Source organism: Phascolarctos cinereus, unplaced genomic scaffold (assembly GCF_003287225.1).
Source record: "Phascolarctos cinereus isolate Bilbo 61053 unplaced genomic scaffold, phaCin_HiC Scaffold_7;HRSCAF=346, whole genome shotgun sequence".
NCBI lineage: Eukaryota > Metazoa > Chordata > Mammalia > Diprotodontia > Phascolarctidae > Phascolarctos > Phascolarctos cinereus.
Window position 1 is genome coordinate 84,437,015 of NW_027556180.1, and position 19,297 is coordinate 84,456,311.

A 19,297-nucleotide genomic window follows, 5' to 3' on the forward strand; every position below is an offset into this window, starting at 1 on the left:
CCTGAGCTTAAGTGCTACCTCACATACTAACTTAACTGTATGAACCTGTGTGAGCTACTTAGCCTCTCACTGCCTCTTTTACCTCATCTATAAAATGGGCATAAATAATAGCAACCACTTCATGGGAATTGTTCTGCAGTTTCAAATGTGATCATTTAAAGTGCTTTGCAGACTTTTAAAGCACTATGCAAATATTCGCTATTATTATTATAACCCCTGAATCAATAAATATTCCAAAGTAAATGCTCACTTTCTAGGAAACTGATCTTAAGTTTTTTTCCTCTAGAGTTTTTTATCCTCCAGTATTTCCTTAGTTGTTTTTTTTTAATTTAAATAGAGAGCATCTTGGGAGATTCATAACACTATAGGAATTGGCTACTTCTATTAACCATGTATGATGATTTATTTCATAAAGGTAGCAATCGTTGCTTCAACAATGGTGTGCTGTAGTGGTTTTATATTATTTATGCTGTCACTGGCATCACAAAATTTCATAAAATTTTAATGAAAATCATGTTTTATGTGAGTTTGTTTTAAGGGGAAGAGTATCCAACTGACAAGAGTGTCTAATAGTTAGAATAAGATGCCTTTTCATTATTGATAGCTACTTCTTTGTCCATCGTGTATGATAAATAGCCTGATTGTGGCTTAATATGTACCACCTATTGTTTCTGCAGCTTAAAGTTAGGAACATTTTTTTGTTTTTGTTTAAGAAATGGTGTTTTGAAGATAGGCTTAAAATCCATCTTAATTTCACACTCCCATATTAAGGTCATAATGAATCTAAGGTTACAATGATTGTTTCATCTAAAATTAAGCTACCTTTATTTTATATAGTAATCTAAATTCATTTAATAAATTGTTGACTATTCTTAAATCTCATTCCAAATCAGCCAAACATTATTCCTCCTCAATACTGGCTTCTTCTGATTTCCCAGTCACATAAGTAACTGGTTTTGGTTTTTTCACTTTGCTTCATTCTTATCCCTTGCCAAATCTTAGGAGCTTAGAGCTAGAAAAACCTTTCGTTCTAGAAGCTAGAGGTGAGGAAACTAAAGTTTGAAAAGATTCAAACTGGGTCCTCTGAGTCCAAATCCCGCACTCTTTCCAATGTACTGCACTGCCCTGCCAAGTATTCAGAGACAACTAATTCATCTTCATCACGAACATCTCTGAACATATCACATTCTTGCAAAAACAAAAACTTCCCCAGTGTTTACCAAATAAAACCCAAGCTCTTTAGCTTGATACACAAAAACCCCTGATCATCCATTTCCAGCCTCTTTCCCCTCCAACATCTGTCACAGTGATTTGCATGTAGCGTAAGTTAAATATTTGTTGAATGATTTCTCCATATCTTGAATCTCAGAGTAGAAAGGAACTCAAGTACTCATTTAGTCCATCATTGTGGTAGATACTTAATAATAACTAAGGAAACAGTTTGACCTATACAATTTATTAGCAAGATAGGTATAATAAACAGTTCATTAGACTCTCCAGTCAGTCCAAAGACCCTGAATATAGAGTCAACCAAATTTTAATGTATTAAAAGCCATCAAATAAAACTAATTAATTAAAAGAAAACAATTAACCAGGATACAATATTAATCTGATTTCTAATTTGAGGAAAGATTAGGGACTTTCCAAGTTAGGACAGGGAGAGCAAACTGGTATAATTCCCTGAAATCAGAAATCCCCGGCATCTGTATTCAATCAAAAGAAAATGGAAAGAATAACTGATTAACCAGTATGGGACCAGTTTTCAAATAAGACATATGGGTTGCTTGAGATGTATAATTGTGAGAAAGTTCTTTACATCAGTCTTTGTATCTGACTGGGTCTCTAGTCATTATCGCCTAGGTCTTTAGTTAGGGGTCTCTAAGCAACAGGTTGAAATGGTCCAGCCTCCCAGCTACACAGAGTTAGGTTCAAAAGATGCAGTAAAGTTTTATCATAATTCCCATAACTGAATACAGTTTTATCACGAGACAGAAATTGGACTAATCCTGTAATTGAATAGAAAGGGAACTGAGCTAGATCCAGAACTGAGTCATAAGATGGAGTCAGTGGCGTTCACTGTGTTTACTTTAAGTTTTCTTCCACCTCCTTTGGTTAAAGGACATTTAAGCCATGTGAGGCTGCTAGATACATTAGCTTTCTAATGGATCTAGCATTAGGATGCTCAGATCTTGTCACTCCTTACCCAGAAGTCTTCAATGAGTCCTAGACTGTAATGTAAAATAATCTAATTCTGAGATTGTTACAGCAATGAAGTACTAATAAAACTTTGTCATTTGGACAGAGAGAATCTTTGAAGATCATGAAAACTTAGTTGAAAATCTTCTAAACTGGACAAGAGATAGTCAAAACAAGCTTATCTTTGTGGAGCGTATAGAAAAATATGCACTTTTCAAAAATCCCCAGGTAAGCCTGAAAAATTTTCTGAAGTTGAAATATAGTTTATTTGCTTTTCTGACCAAATCAAGTAACTGTTTTGAAAGATAGACAACCTGATAACAAGTGTAGAGCACTATAGCATGACTTACTTTCTGGCCTTTGTGGATACCCTAAGGATCAAAACACTAGCCCTCAAAAGTGAGATAAGTGCTTATCCACATCATAGGGTGACAGAAGTAGCTACTACTTTTCAACAGCCTCTGGGCTTATAAATTAGCATCTCTGTCTGTTAAATGTTCATTGGATGACCCAGCTATGTACTTTGCAAGGAAATGATATTAAATTCTCCTTGGGCATTGTGGCTTTTGGTGTCCTTCACCTGCCACATATACTATGTTCATTTTGTGTTCTTTTTTGTTGAAGAATTGTGTCACTTCAGTTGTAGTTTCTTTGAGCCTTAGTTTACTCATCTGCAAAATGAACTGCTTGAACTAAATAACCCTAATGCTCCTTTCCTTGTCTAAATCCTATGTTTACATTATCTATTTCAGTGCTTTTAACTTGATGTTAGTGCTTTGTAATTGCAAATACTACTATTTTTCCTTGGTGGGAAATAGCTATATTATAGTAGAAATAATAGTGGAATTGAAGTCAAAGGACTTGGGTTCAGATACTATGTCTGTTATAGACTAATTGCATAACCTTGGACAAGTCAACTAACCTCACTGGGTCTCAACTTCATCTCTTAAGAGGAAGGAAAAGTTGAACTAGTACACCTTCCTGATTCCCTCTCAGATCTTAATACTAAGCATGTAATTGGAGTTAATGTTTCATAACTATGAGGAAAACTTACTGATATTATACTTTTCAAAAATCGACTGAATACATAAAATTCCTGTTAATTTCCAATTTCTATTATTCCAATTAATACTAATGAGAAATATCACCAGTATTAAAGGCAAAAGGTATTTGTCTTAATATAAAAAATATTATTAATCATGAAGTATCATTTCTGCTGAGCATTTGCAGGCATCTGGTGGTGGTAGTTTTTAGTGACAAGGGAACAGAAAAGATTTTTTTAAAAGAGGCAACAGCATGTATGTGATAAAGGAATGTGTAGAATTTCAGGTTTTTAGTCATAAACTTTTACTTTATTCTGATCCTTAAATTTAATGTCTTAGTTTTCTCTTCCAGAACTATCTTCTGGGGAAAAAGGAAACATCTGAGATGGCAGACAGAAATAAAGAAGTACTGCTGGAGGTAAAACTGTAAATGCATTTTTTAAATGATATTTTCAAAAATATAACTTGAACACTATTGTTACAAATATAGTATTTGAATCTTTTTTTCCTGAGTATTTAAAACAGACTTTTGCCAGAAAGGGTTAATAGCAGAAATTGTATTTTAATCGTTGGAATTTTATGTTGCCAGGATTCTTTGTATTTAACCAGAGTAATTAAAAGGCAAAGAATTTTTCAATTTTGTGAACTTCCTTCACTTTTTAAGAGTAAGTTTTGTTGATAATTTTTGTATTTATGTCACAGTCATTTTTGCATATTCATCACACCTTCCCCCACCCCCACTTATTGAATCCTGCCTTGTAACCAAAGAATTTAAGGAAAATTAACTCACATAGCAACCACTTCTGGCTATACATACAACATTCTACACTTGTACCAATAGTACCAACTTTTCCACCAAAAGGAAGGGGGGAGATGTGTTTCATCATCTGTTTTCTGGGACAAAGATATTGATGATTTTGATTTCTTAGAATTTGACTTCCTTTTAGAGTTGTTTTCATTTATATTATTATAGCCAGTGTGTAATACTGTTCTACAAGTTCTCCTTGTTATACTCAGTATCGCTTGATGTAAAATACTTAATGTTTCCATGCCTTTTTCATCATTTATTATGTCCAATAATATTCCTTTATGTTTGTTTTTTTATGTTCAGCCAGTGTTCAGCCATTCCACAAAAAAGGGACGCTCACTGTGTTTCTAGTTTTTTTTGCCCCCACAAACAGTATGATGAATATTTTGGTACATATGGAACTTTTCTCTGCTACCTTTGATGTCTTGGGTTTTTTGCCTTTCTGAATCAAAGGATATGAACAGTTTACTTCATGGTTGACGTTAAACCTGTTATAGTCCTACCAATATTGTATAAATGAGCTCTTTTTCATAACCCCTTCAACATTATTTCTATTATCTTTGATACTTCCTTAATATTTTTAGTTCTCTGGGAAACCTGTTTTTCATTTGTTTTTTGTTTTATTTTGTTTTATTTTTTAACAAATTTTATTCTGTTAACCAGAAAGTACAACTAATATATAAATTCACTAGAGAGGTTTCAGTTTAATTTTTTTTTATTATGACATTATTTTTTAAAGCAATTTTGTTGTATTTTCATGGACAGCCCTTTTGCTGTTCTATTTTGTTTATGGAAATGCTCTTTTATTTGATGTTAAGAATAATTTTATTTTAAATTTAAATTAAAAGTGGCAGAAAAAAGAAAAGTAATCTCTTTGGATAAATAAAGTTCAAAAGAAGAAATTCATTTTGATTATTTCTGGTTGATATGCCAGAAAATTAAAGTTCAAGAAATTAGTATTTTGGAACACTTTGTTTTTTTGGTGGGGAGTAAGGTGATGTTTTAACAAGAAAGATTCTTAACAGATTTATTTTCACCTCTACTGTAATTTAGCAAAATTTCTCTTTGCAATCCCCATTTTAAGTTCTTGTTGAGGATGACTGAAAACAAAATGCATTTTAGATTGTGTGTACCTTGGTGCTTTTATCTAGGCATGGCAAATTTTCTTCTACTACTCCTCTTATTCAACCTCTCCCTTATCTTCATTGAGTCTCCCTCTCTTGCCTAGGCTAGAAATGAAGGTGGCCACTCACAGGTGATCAATCATACTACTAATTGGCATGGAAGCTTTGAATGGCTTCATTTCTGAACTGCTTTGCCCTGCCTTAAGCATCGTGGTGGCCCTTACTCCAGAGGCAGGGCTCACTATATTGGTGTTAGACTTAGTTTTGACCCCAGTCATCTTTAGCTCAGTGCTAAAGTGAGCTCAAGTGATCACAACAGCCTTAGCCTCCCAGCATCAGGGTTTATAGGCATGTACCACAGTGCTTAGCTGGATAGCATCTTTTTTCAAAACTACCAAGTTGTTTTTTTTCTCATTTAGATTGGTATCTAAATATGGTAGATTAACATAAAGTCTGGTAGTATTACACAATATATGCAGTAGTTTCTTTAAGTATAAGCTGTCTGAACATTTTTTAAAAATTTAAATTTCTGAAACTATTTTACTGCAATTATAATGCATTATTTGGTTTTCTATTGAGAGACTTGTTTCTAGTTGTCTTATAACTGTAACATATTTTGTGAAAGGTTAATTAGATAGTATAGTACTTTTAAATGGCACTTTGAATTACATTTCATTTAATTATAATTAAATGAAATAGAATTAGAAAACAAGTTCTTAACCTTTTTTTGTGTCAAGTTTGGTGAAACCTATAGATCCCCTCTCAGAATAATGTTTTTAAATAATTGAAGGAAAGGGTAAATTTTAATTAAAAGTTCATGAAAATAAGGCGGTACAGTGGATACAGTGCCAGGCCTGGAGTCAGGAGGACTTAAGTTCAAATCCAGCCTCAGTCATTTACTAGCTGTATGACCCTGGGCAAATCACTTAATCCTGTTTGCCTCAGTTTCCTCATTTGTAAAATGAGCTGGAGAAGGAAATGGCAAACCACTCCGGGATCTCTACAAAGAAAACCTTGAATGGGGTCACAGGGAGTCAGACAAGACTGAAACAACTGAACAATAACATGAAATTAAAGGTGTAATTTTTTCCCATCCAAGTTCACAGATCTCTTGAAAACTAACCATGAACCCAAGTTAAGAATGCCTGAATTAGAAGGTTTACAAATTGCTTTACATACTAACATGGGAAATACAGTTGGGAGGGGTCCCCCAATTCAGTTTGAATTTTTAGGAAACATAGGTGTAAAAGGATTTTAAAAACCACTGGTGTTTGTGATCACCCACATGAGATACTTCGTGGGTGGCAAAATGTTAACAAAACTTAATTAAAACAACTATAGTACTAGGCTTGGAGATAGGAAGATCTGGGTTAGACTCCTGCCTCACATACTAATTATGTGACCCTGAGCAAATAATGTGTGTGTGTGCGTGTGTGTGTGTGTACATGTAGCATGGTTTCAACATATAGTAAAGGCTTTTGGTTTCGTGTTAACATCTTATGTCATGTGAATAAGTTTCGTTATGACAAGCTAAGGATTATAATCCTTTCCACTTTCTACATTGTCCTATGTCAGGAGTGTTTTTGTGGGAGTTCTGTGACAGTCCCGGAACTTGAAGGAGTACTGTGGCTGAAAGATGATGGCAAGAAGTCCTGGAAAAAACGCTATTTTCTACTGCGAGCTTCTGGTATCTACTATGTTCCTAAAGGAAAAGCAAAGGTGTGTTCTTCATAATAAAAACGTTTTAACTTTTTCATTGGTACTGCTTTTGTTATTTGGTGAGTGGTTGTTGGTTTGGTTTGGTTTTGTCTTGTGTTTTAGCCTCACAGACATTTCCCAGCATACTTCTTACAAAGGAAAACTACAAACTGACAAAGCAGCCATCATTTCTGACCAAGAATGCACAATATACCATACCCATAGCCCCCCACATGTGGGCCAATGGGAGAGAAATTTGTTTTCATCCTCTGTGCTTAAGAAATAAGACTATTTGCTGAAATTCATATGAGTTAAACTGCCTTTTAATGTTATTTTTATTTATAATAGCCATTGTATTTTGTTTGCTCACTTCGGCTTTTCTTCACTCTATATCAGCTCATAAAAGTACTCCCATGTTTCTTAAAATGCTTTAGGTGTGTTGTTTCCTATAGAACAGTTACTTTTGGTTATGTTCATACATAGCAATTTGTTCATCCATTCTCTTGTTGATGAGTAATCATTTTCTTTCTAGTTTTTCCCACCTTAAATAAAGTTGCTCTAAGTATTTTGTTAAATACAGAACTTTTTGTTTTCTATCTGTGACCTCCTATATATATGGCCTGTTATGGAATCACTGTATATGATCAGTTTAGTAACTTTTCTTATGTAATTCTAATTTTTTTTTTCACAACATTTAGACCAGTGTCTGGCTCCACCAATAGTATTAGTATGTCTATCTTCCCACAGCTCTTCCAAAATTGCCTATTTTTGTCCCTCATCTTTTCCAATCTGATAGATTAGAATAGGACCTTAGATTTGTTTTAATTTGCTTTTTTTTTAGTGTTGTTAAGTTGCTATATGGAAAATTAAGTTGGTAGGTATTGTCATTTTTATTACATTGGCACAACCCAACTAAGAGCACAGAATATTCCTCCAGCATTTATTTTTTTTTCTTTACAAAATGTTTTGTAATTGAATCTAAACAGGTATTGAGTTTGCTTTGGTAGGTCAACTCCCAAATATTTTATGCAAATGTCAGATAATTAAAAAGCATATAGCAGAGTATTAAATACTAGTGTAACACCAACTACTCATAGTGACACTTATAGATCATAAACATCACAATTGCAGGCAGTTAGGTGGCACAGTGGATAGAGCACCGACCCTGAAGTCAGGAGGAACTAAGTTCAAATCCGGCCTCAGACCAAACACTTGACACTTATTAGCTGTGTGACCCTGGGCAAGTCACTTAACCCCATTGCCTAGCCAAAAAACAAAGAGAGAGAGAGAGAGAGAGAGAGAGAGAGAGATACTTGATACATTGTTGCTGACTCTTTTGTTTGTGTATTAGGTTTCTCGGGATCTTGTATGCTTTCTTCAGCTGGACCATATCAATGTTTACTATGGACAAGATTATCGGAACAAATACAAAGCACCTACAGACTATTGCTTAGCCCTGAAGGTAACTTGTTTGATAATTTCTAAGAATTTATAATTGAAGTTGCATAGTAGGTAGGGTTATCTATAATAATATCTTAGTAATATAAGCACCCAAACTGTCTCTGCCTGACATATTATTTTACTTAGAGTTTAAAACAGGAAGAGGAAAAGTAGGTAACAAGATTAAGAATTGTATATGTTATACCAGAACTAAGATTTTAGTAATAGAAATAGACACTGACATTTCAACATTATATTCTAATACATTTCAGACAATTTGATCTTATTTCTTGTTACTTTGAAATGTACATTCAAAAAATTAAAATTAGTTTATTGTGTAGGATGAAAATTCTTTTCAGCTCCTGAGAATCTTTTTTTTCCATTTAGCTGGTGTTCTTTACTTAATAGAACCATCAGAGGGCATCGTGGTCTGAGTTTAAACTTCACTTTCATCCACTGCAGGAGGAACATTAAAGTAAAACATTCCATTGAACTCCCAATTCCTTTATTGTACCCTACCTCTGAAATTTTTTTATGTCTTTTACTTTCTCCAGTCACCTCCATGAGGTTTTTCCAGTCCAATTATCCCTCACATTGGAGAGGAAAAAAAACATATTTTGAATAATTTAGTAGAAGCAACTTTAAAAATATATTAAGTAGCAGTCATTTTTATATATCAAGATATAATTAAACCAAATATATTCACAAATGAAACAAAGATGTGCCATGTATTAGGATACTTAGAGGTGATGTAATGTCTAGAGCTCTGATTTTGGAATCAGACAAGTTCAAATTCTACTTCAGATGATTAAAAGCTCTGCTCCCCTCGGCAAGTCATTTATCCTTTCTAAGCCTTCATCTGTAAGAGGGGCATAATAACAACATCTGCCATCCCAAGGTTGTTGTAAAGAAAAAATGAGATAGCATACATAAAGGGTTTTGGCAACCTTAAAGTTCAGAATTTTTACCTGTGAAGCATCAATACAACCTGCCCTTTTTTTTTTAACGTATCATAGTTTCTCCCTTCTCATATTGTATATGGGATGTTTTAGGTGTTTTTCCCCCTCTTTGCCCTGTTCACTACCACCAGAAGGGAAAAGGGAAAGTATGGTTTACTTCTCAGCCCGGTGTACTAGCAGGTACATAGATGTTGTAATAAATCACTAGAGTGCCCAAGATGATGGTTCTTAAGCTTTTGGGACTACAGACTAGGGCTAAAAATCCAAGAAGCCATCTACCCCTCTTGAACCTAACTTGACCCTTTCCCCCAGCATCTCCCAAATGAATGTCCTTTGCTTCCCTGCTTTGGGGAGATAGGAGAAGATTAAAAAGGCAGGGGAAATGATGCATGAGCTCTAGATAAGAGGATAGTATGGTGAGGAATACTGAGAAATAGATTTGTTTTGTGCTTTCAAACTACACATAGTGAATGTTTAGAAGTAAAGTCACAGCTTCATCACTTTTCAACCCACACCCTGGACATTCATTGCTACTACTACTACCACTACTACTACTACTACTACTATCACAACCACCTCTGCCCATCTGTGTTTTCATTTTTAGACAAATTATAAGCTAGAACTTTATTGAGAAAATCTTTCTTTGGTAAGTAACAGAAAGGATTAGGACCTGCTTAGATTGTCTTTTTCATAGCCTTTTAAAATCTCATTTGTACCTTTATGGAAATTCAGTTCAGCAAAAATTTATTGAATCTAGCTGGCATTATTTGAAATAATTGAATCAAGCTGTCAACTCTAGTTGGCAGAAGACTTAGAGAAAATGATTCTAATTTCTGAGTTTCCTAATTGTTCTATCTGTAGGCACTGGTTCTGTTTAGTCTTCATGATAACATGTGTATACACTGTAAGTTAAATGGAAAGTAAAGGTTAAGTGAAAATGAGTCTGTTTGCTTTTCTCTATTTTTAAAATTTTTACGCAGTTGGGGTTAAGTGACTTGCCCAGGGTCACACAGCTAGTAAGTGTCAAGTGTTTGGTCTGAGGCTGGATTTGAACTCAGGTCCTCCTGACTTCAGGGCCAGTGCTCTATCCACTGTGCCACCTAGCTGCCCCTCTGTTTGCTTTTAAAAGAAAAAAATCACAATAATTCTTGGGAAAATATGGAATTTAGCCAACACAGAGTATCAGTTTCTCAAAGAAATAAGAAAAAAATGTACTTTTATTAGACATGATATGTAGGAAAGCAAGACTGGTTAATATTTTTGAGAAGAGTATGAACATGAAACTCAAAAGTATTGCTAGGAAAAGAAATGGGGGGGTGTTATATATATATATGTGATATATACTGAAACCATTGATCTGATAATATGATAGGTTTATATATAAGCTATTTTTAAAAATTATTAATAAGGTGAGAAACTATTTTCAACCACATATGCTTCCATTTCAGTCACATATGCTTCTAAAGTATTGAGGGGGTGATTGGGGTAATTGATGTCTATGTAATTGTCTTTGATTTTCTAATTTAGAGTTGTGATTTTACAGCATCACATGTATGGAAAGCCTTTGATTTACTCAATGGAATTGTCTGTTCAAATATAATTTTAGGGAAAGAAAAAGAAAAGGAAACAGTGAATTAGACTTGATTTTAGAACAAGCTAATAAAATTCTATTATATTTTCCTCCTAAGTATTCAGTAGTGTGTGTTGCCTTTTACCAAATTATCATTCAAAGTCAGTGTTATATTTAAAATGAGATGAAGATGTGTGTAGTTTGTTTTTTTAATGGAGAGATTCACATAATACTTTTTCAACCATTATTAAGTCAAAGGATTTGAAACTGATTCTTCTGCACATTTCATACTCTGCACTGGCTGCCCTTTTGTGGATTTTTCCCCTCCTTCAAGACTGTCCTTCATGTTAATTTTAACCTTTAGTTTAGGAGGAGCCAAGATCAAATAATTTGATTTACCCTGTACCATAAACAGCGAAACAGGCAGCTAGGTGGCACAGTGGATAGGGCATCAGCCCTGGAGACAGGAACACCAGAGATCAAATCCGGCTTCAAACACTTGACACTTACTAGACGTATGACCTTAGGCAAGTCACTTACCCCTGACTGCCTCACAAAAAAAAAAAAAAAAAAGGCGAACAGCAAAAGACAGCTGTTGTAGTGCTGGTGAAAAAACAAGTAACGATTTCGTGGATTGTTATATTTACCTTTCTACTGCCCAAGTTCATTGTTTAAGTAACATATAGTAAATTAAGTAAATTGTAGCCTTTAGTAGATAAACTCTTGCTTCTCAAGTTTTAAATTTTTATATCAAAGAAATAATGATAATCTGGCATTTATATAGTCCTTTAAGGTTTGCAAAACATTTTACATGTGATATTTCATTTGATCATCACAACCACCATATGAGCTAGGTGCTATTATTATCTCCATTTTTACAGATGAGGAAAGTAGGCAGTAGGCAGAAATTGTGACTTGCCCCTGGTCACACAGCTGTTCGTGTCTCAGGAAGGAATTGAATTCTCAAATCTCAGTGGAGGTCCAGGATTCTGTTCATTGCACCACCCATTTGGCTTAGTGGTAGGCTCTATAGTAGTAGTAGTAGTAGTAGTAATTCACCTTTTTTTTTTTTGTACAAGTAGTGCATCTCCATTTCATAGGTGAAGAAACAGACTTACAAAGGTAAGGTGATTTAAAAGAGGTGGCTAGTGAATGTCCTGGTTATGAAGCAGTGAATCATACTTCTGCTGCCTGCCTTTTTTATGTGCTCTCCCTGCCCCCCTTCATGTCCATTAAACTACTTTTATCCCTGTTTGAAAAAAGTTTAGGAGAAGCTAAGAACAGTGTGATTTACCCTAAACCATAAACACTGTTTTAAGGGTGTCTCATGTAGAGCTGATGTTAACCAGTGAACCACAGTTTCACTCAGAACAACTTGTGACAGATTAACTTAATTTCCCTTTTTGACAGTTACTAAAAAAGATCAGGACACTGCTGTGGCTATAGTTCACCATTCATGAGTCTGTTTCTTCACCTATAAAATGGAGATGCACTGTTTGCACAAAGCAAAAAAAAAAAAGAAAGAATTACCACTACTACTACTACTACTACTACTACTACTACTACTACTATTTCCCTTTCTTGGAAGAAGGAATATCAGAAGCAAGACTTGAACCAAGGTCTTCCTGGTTCTGAGGCCTGTCCTTTATGACACTCTGTGACTTCTGTCTCTCTATAACTATTTACACACACACCCCCTCCTAAGAGATATGACCTATGTGAGCATTAGTCCAACGTATATTTCTGCAGATAAGGTGTTGACCTGCTTTGGTTATAAGAATTTTCCTCATCTGAGTTCTCTTGTATCAGTGAAATCACAGGTAACAGTCCCTAACCTTTGATTAGTTTCATCCAGAACAGAGCACTTGAGAGGTGAATTTCCCAGTGGATTTCTTGTTTTCTGTTCACTGTTCTAACTTATCCCATGGAGATGATGTTTGTGCAATACATACTTTTGGCAAAGGGGACAGAATAGGAAGTAGTGATGAAAAATGTTTCAAAATGGGCTTTAAAAAGTTTTACTATTTTACTCAGACTAAGGAATCTTTCATTGTCTTTTGGTTTTTATGTATACAGTTTGGTTCACAGGACGAACTGCTCTTTCTCTTTCCTAATTTTCATAGGTTGAAATTTAAATTGGTTTTGTTTCTTCCTCGATGTGTTTTGTTATTCCCCAGAATGGATATATACAAAAGATTTTCTGGAAATGACCTAGGATATATCCAATTCATTTATCAGGCTTACTCTAATTCATATATCCTGTTCCAAGATTAAATACAAGATTTTAAGGAAATAATCGGGGGATTATTCTAATTGTTTTAACTGTTGTCAGGGCGACCTTAATTTTTGTTTCAGGTTTTTTTGTTTTTTTTAATCTTGAAGTGACACTTGAAATTTCCCTTTCAATATTCTCTTTTAACTACAGCACCCACAGATCCAAAAGAAGTCTCAGTATATCAAGTATCTTTGTTGTGACGATGTTAGAACTCTGCACCAGTGGGTAAATGGCATCCGGATTGCAAAGGCAAGATTTCCTTTAACATGTCTGATGGGTTCTTAATGCAGCTCAGCAAATATTTATCAAGCCCTATTACAGACACAGTGTATCATGCAAGATGTTAATGATACAAAAATGAAAAATAAAGTTTCTGCCTTTGGCAGTTTATGATCTGAAAGGATAGGAAATGTACAGAACTAAACAGTATAAAAATAGTGATAAAGGCAAAGGGGGAGGATCATTTTCATATTACAGAGTGGGGCAGGGGGTGAAAAGGGTGATGGTAATCAGAAAAAGATTCATGTAGAAGATAGCACAATGAGCCAAGCTTTGAAAACAGATTTCAGTAGATAGAGATGGAAAGGAATTATGTTGCTGGTCCAAAGAATGGCATGCATGGAGGCAAGAGAAGTCAAGACAAGACCGGGGAACATACAGTTTGGATTGTATGCAGTAAAAGGAAAGTAGTAGAAAATAAGGATGGAAAGGTAGACTGGAAGTTTATACTTTCTATCTTACAGTCAGGGAACCAGCTGAAGGTTGCTGGACCAAAGACCTGGTCCTTGCCCTCATGGAGCTCCTAGGGAGAGCACTGGAAGTGGAAAGAAGTGGAAAGTATTGCCTCTTGCAAATGAGATTTGAGCTGAGTTTTAAAGGAATCCAGGAGAAGCCAAGAGGCAGAGGCAAGGAACACTAGTATTTCAGGAATGGATGATATCAGTGAAAAGGCAGATGGAGTGTGGTGTTTGCAGAAGTGAGAAGGCCAGTATCTCGCAGACCATGTGGAGGAGAGTAAGGTATTAAAAGACTGAAAAGGTAGGAAAGGACCAGATTGTGGAGAGCTTTTTAAAAAAAAAAAGCATTTTATGTTTGCTAGGTGCTAGGGATATTGTAAAAATACAAAGAATGAAACAGACCCAACTATTTTCTAGCTTACTTTGCCTTGTCTTGCCAGGCACTTCTCTTTTGCCTTTGTAGTCTTCCTCTTCAGGTTTTATTCCCTAATCTTCCTTGATCCGTTCCTTTTTAGCCCCTTTACATTCTCCTTTCTTACTTTTGATCTCCTTTCATCCTGGAAGTAGAATCTAGACAGGTATCTCTTGAATTTCCCTCAGTTTCCCCAAATTTCTCTTTCCCACATAATTACTTCACTAGTCCAAACAACTTTAAATCACCTGCTACATATTATCCTTATTCTGTTAAAGTCTTTTTCTCTTCTATACAACAAAAAAGATCAAGGATGAGGACTGAGAAAATACATTTGATTTGGTAATCATGAAGTCATTGGTGGCGTTGGAGAAAACAATTTCAGTAGGGTGGTAGGGGAAAAAAACCAGATTGTGGGGCATTAGTGTGGGTTGACGTCTGCTCTTTCTAGAAATTTAGCCATGACAAGGAATGAGAGTGAGGAATAAAAGGGTTATTTTCAGGCATTTTGGAAGATGAGTGAGATCTGTTTCTAGACAGAAAAGAGCCATATTTTTAAAAAGAAGAAATGGATGGGGAAGGGATCTGGAAATGACAGAAAGAGATAGGATCAAGAACATAAAGAAAAAAGTCTTGACAAGGAAGGGAGGGTCACCATGTTGATGAGTATATATTAATGTAATGTATTTTTATTGGTTGAGGTTTAAACTTCTGAATCTTAACTGAATAGGAGTGATCATAAAACACTAGATAAGGTAAAAGTGTGATTTATTTGAGTTTAGGATACCTTGTGATTCTTTTGAAGGAAATTTTCATTTTTTTAATTGTGCTTTTTTTATTGATTTTATATTTACTCCAGAAAAGCTACTGAGTAATCCTCAGATGTAACCAACTATTGGTTATTGTTATATTTCATCTTTTTTCTGCCTGCCTAGACGTTATACTTAGCTATATTAGATTGCAATTTAATTCATTCTAATGGTTTGGCATGGTGAGGAAGTCCTTTAATAGAAAATTGTGAATCATCTAGCAGAAACATGCTTTTTCTTCCTCTTTCCATACCAATTAAATTCAAATAAAGTCATAAGTTACTGTCTTTTCTGTTTAGTATGGAAAACAGCTCTACCTGAATTATCAGGAAGCTCTGAAAAGAACAGAGTCAGCCTATGACTGGACCTCCTTGTCTAGTTCCAGTATCAAATCTGGATCAAGTTCTTCTAGCATCCCAGGTAAATCAGAAATACCTCGAAGTACAACTTCACTAGTTGTGGTAAAGACTGTCCTCGGTCTTTAAAGCAGGAATTCCTAACCTTCTTTGTGCTGTTAACTCCCTCGGACCATCAGTCTGGTGAAGTTTATGGGCCCCTTCTCAGATAATGTTTTCAAGTGTATAAAATAAAATGCATAGGATTACAGAGGAAACAGATTATATTAATATAGTTATTTAAAAGTTTTAAAGTTCACACATGTTAAGAACCCCTACTTTAAACTTTTTTAGCCCTTTCTGGAGACTGATAACCTCTCTATTTCAGTATAATTACAATTGTTGACCCTCTTAACAATAACAATTTGTGTGTTCCATTTTAAAATTTCTCAATGCCAGGCTTTTGTCCCTTAGTTATAATGTGCTATTTCTTCAGAACTGAAAGCTAAGATTATTCAAATTAGGAAGAAAATTTCATTTGAGTGTCTTCAAAATGGAAAACATTAGTAGATTAAATCTTGGGATGACATTAATCAGAAATGTCAAAGACAGAGAAAAAAATCATTTCCATGATTCTGTTTCTTAACTGTAGTTTTTAATCAGTAAATGACCACACTTTCTTAAAAACCCTGTCTTCCTTAAGTGTCCATGAGATAGCTATAAAAAGTAAAGAAATAGGAAGTGGCAGTCAAATGATTTTTTTTCTTTTTGTCTCCAGTTTAAGCCTCAAGGAAGACAATCTTTTCATCACTATTGTGTAAGAACAAGTAAATAAAAAACAAAATTGATAATAGACCAAAAAGAGAATCATGTGCATGTCATATAGGGATATACAGAAAAGAAATAACAAGCAAATTTGACCATTATAAACAAATTGAAACGTCATGATGCTATATTCTAATTCAGTATCATTTAAATACATTATATTGTGTACAGTTTGGGGGTAGATTTTTTTCCCAGATAGTTTACAAGTTATAGAATCAAATCTGGAAGGGATCTCAGGAAATTATTGGATGCATAGCCAAAAAAAATAGCAAACAATATTAAGTACCTGCCTCGTGCAAAACACTGTTTTAGGTGTTGAGGAAGATACAAAAATAAAACTACCGCTGCCCTCATGGAGTTTATGATTTAGTTGGGAGATAACCCAAAGAAGAAGGTAGTAGTAAAAAACTCCCTTTTACAGATGAGGAAGCAGAGACTCACAGAAGCTTCATGACTTGCTCCCTATTGCTAATAAGGACTGGAGAAAGGAAGACATTAGACTTATTCTTATTAGTAATGAATAGGTAATGATTCTTAAAGTATGACTTAGACCTTTGTGGTTTATTTCATCCCACATACCAGCAACACACGGTCTGCAATCTGGTGGCCTCAAACTGTAACTGGGGAAACTACAGAAAGTAACCCTTCCTAGTTTATTCAGTAACTAGCCAAGATACCATGATATATTTTCATCATTCTCTTTCTCCTTCCTTCTCCCCACTCCAGAAAAGGCAATCATTTCAAAATCCTAATGATAATAAAGTGAAAATAGACTTAAATCTGTACATTAAAAGTCATTTAATCTTAAACAATAGTTTGTCCTATTTCCCAGTGTAACAAAACAGATACTAAATAAAAAAGACCCATTTTCTCAATCAAAAGGAACCAAAACTTATAATTAACCATCATCATGACTGTTGTCAGTTTTGTTTATTTTTGGTCAGGGAAAGTAGGATGTAAGACCTTGTCCTGTGGGTAAAAAAGTTGCTAGCTTTTTAATGGTTACTTTAAATGTTTTCTTTTCTTATCTGAATTCCTATTTGTCTTTGTACAAATTCTATTATTTGCTGAATGATTAAATACTAATAGTATGCACAATCTTTGTGTATAATTTCTTAGTGAACTGGTATGCTCAGTAGACTTGAGATTTACCACTTCTAGGTTGAGAGACATTTTCTAGTAGAAAGTAGCTCATTTGATAAGTTGAGTGGTAGAAATTAACTTTCACCTTGTCAATTGCACATCAATTGACACTTATTCTGTAAGATACTTCTCTAACATATTTATTCACTGACTGATTTAAAACCAATTTCATTTTTAATTTAAACAGAATCTCAGTCGAATCATTCTAATCAGTCTGATAGCGGAGTTTCTGACACCCAGCCAACAGGACATATTCGTTCTCAAAGTATTGTGAGCTCTATCTTTTCAGAAGCTTGGAAACGAGGCACTCAATTGGAAGAGTCCAGCAAGGTAACAAGCCTGTTTTTAGTCTGCATAGCAAATCTCATGATGCTTTAATGAGAAATAGATTTATTGCAATGTTGTTCGGTCTTTTTTTTTTTTTTAGGAACTCTTCCTTCTTGGTTCTTTTTTCTTAGTGTCTTTATGATTGTTGGGAGTCACTATCTTCTGTTTAAATAGATGTTATCAGATCAGTTGGTCATTGATGGTTCAGGGTGAATTTATTCAGCTTATTGCTTACGAACCTCTTGCTTCACTAAATTCTTGCAGTTTTGGACCACTTTCCTGCTCATTCACTTCTTCCACAAAGTTATAGAGGAAAGGAATGAGTTCTAAATCATCATTTTCAAAATTTTTATTCCTAACTCTTGTGTTCCTGAATCATACTGCCATGTTTAATTGGACACTTCTTCCTGGAGAATTAAATCAATGGAGAAGTCCTTCATATGGAATGAGTTGAATGTCTAATCCACTGGTTCTCAACTTTTTTTTTCGGTCTCAGGACCCCAGAGAGCTCTTAAGTAATACATACACACACATACACACACACGTACATACGTACATATGTACACACATGCATACATATATGTATACATTGTATTAGAAATTAAAACCGATAATTTTTTTAAAATTTATTTAAAATAACAGTAAATCTACTGCGTGTTAATATAATTTTTTAAATAAAAGATAACCGTTTTCCCAAAAAACAGTGAAAAGAGTGGCAATGTTTTATATATTTCTGCAAATCTTCTTAATGTCTGGCTTAGTAAAAAACAGCCAGATTCTCAGTTGCTTTTGATTCAGTCTGTTGTAATATGTTGTTTTGGTTGAAGTACATGAAAAAAAGATCTGGCCTCACAGTTAGTTATGTTGGTGGAAAAGGGTATTTTATTTAAGCATTTTAATGGGCAAATATTGTCTTAGTATTATTGTGAAATAGTTTTGACCTCATGAACCTCCAGAGGTCTTAAGAACTCTCCAGGGTCCATGGACCATACTTTGAGAACCACTGTTCTAGTTCAGTCACCTTATTTTACAAATGAGGAAACTGAGATAGAGAAATTAAATGGAAGTGCCCAGAATCACATCGTAGTAAACAGCAGCACTGCATTTCACCAAGTTCCTTGACCTTAGAGGTTGCCTAGTCTAAACTTTTGCAGAAATTCTATTACATCTCTGCCAACTGGCCTCCTTTTTAAAACATCCAGTTCAAGAACTCACTACGTGTCTTTTAGCAACTGCTGCTTCAGTTAGGTTTTTATTCAGTAATTGTTTTCTAGTGCTGGGATCTGAGTTACTTATACAAATGCACTCACAGCACTGAGTCAATTGAAAATTTGCCATAAGTGATGCCAATTATAGGTTACCCGATAGAACTTTTAATTCAGCACAAAAATTAATATTGGAAATAGTTTGGGGAAAATTAAGTCAGCACAGTAGAATTTTTAAAAATTCTTACTCCCTCTTTGTCTTTTAATTAGTTCTGATAAATCAGGAACCATGCTTTAGGAAATTCTACTAATTCAAATTTCCAGAATAAAATCCTCCATTTTATGAAATTTCTAATGATGTTGTCCACATAGATTTTGACCTGTAGAACTG

The 19,297-nt window shown here is 34.6% G+C and overlaps 1 protein-coding gene across 1 annotated transcript in view; it reads left to right on the top strand.

Annotated features, from left to right (window-relative positions):
* The window catches only part of RAPH1 (Ras association (RalGDS/AF-6) and pleckstrin homology domains 1), a 106,024-nt gene that overhangs the window by 77,653 nt on the left and 9,074 nt on the right, over positions 1–19,297 (top strand). Inside the window, 7 exon segments of the mRNA XM_020972854.2 lie at positions 2,303–2,424; positions 3,592–3,657; positions 6,747–6,890; positions 8,221–8,331; positions 13,264–13,362; positions 15,371–15,491; positions 17,562–17,704. Coding sequence (XP_020828513.1) covers positions 2,303–2,424; positions 3,592–3,657; positions 6,747–6,890; positions 8,221–8,331; positions 13,264–13,362; positions 15,371–15,491; positions 17,562–17,704 — 806 coding nt within the window.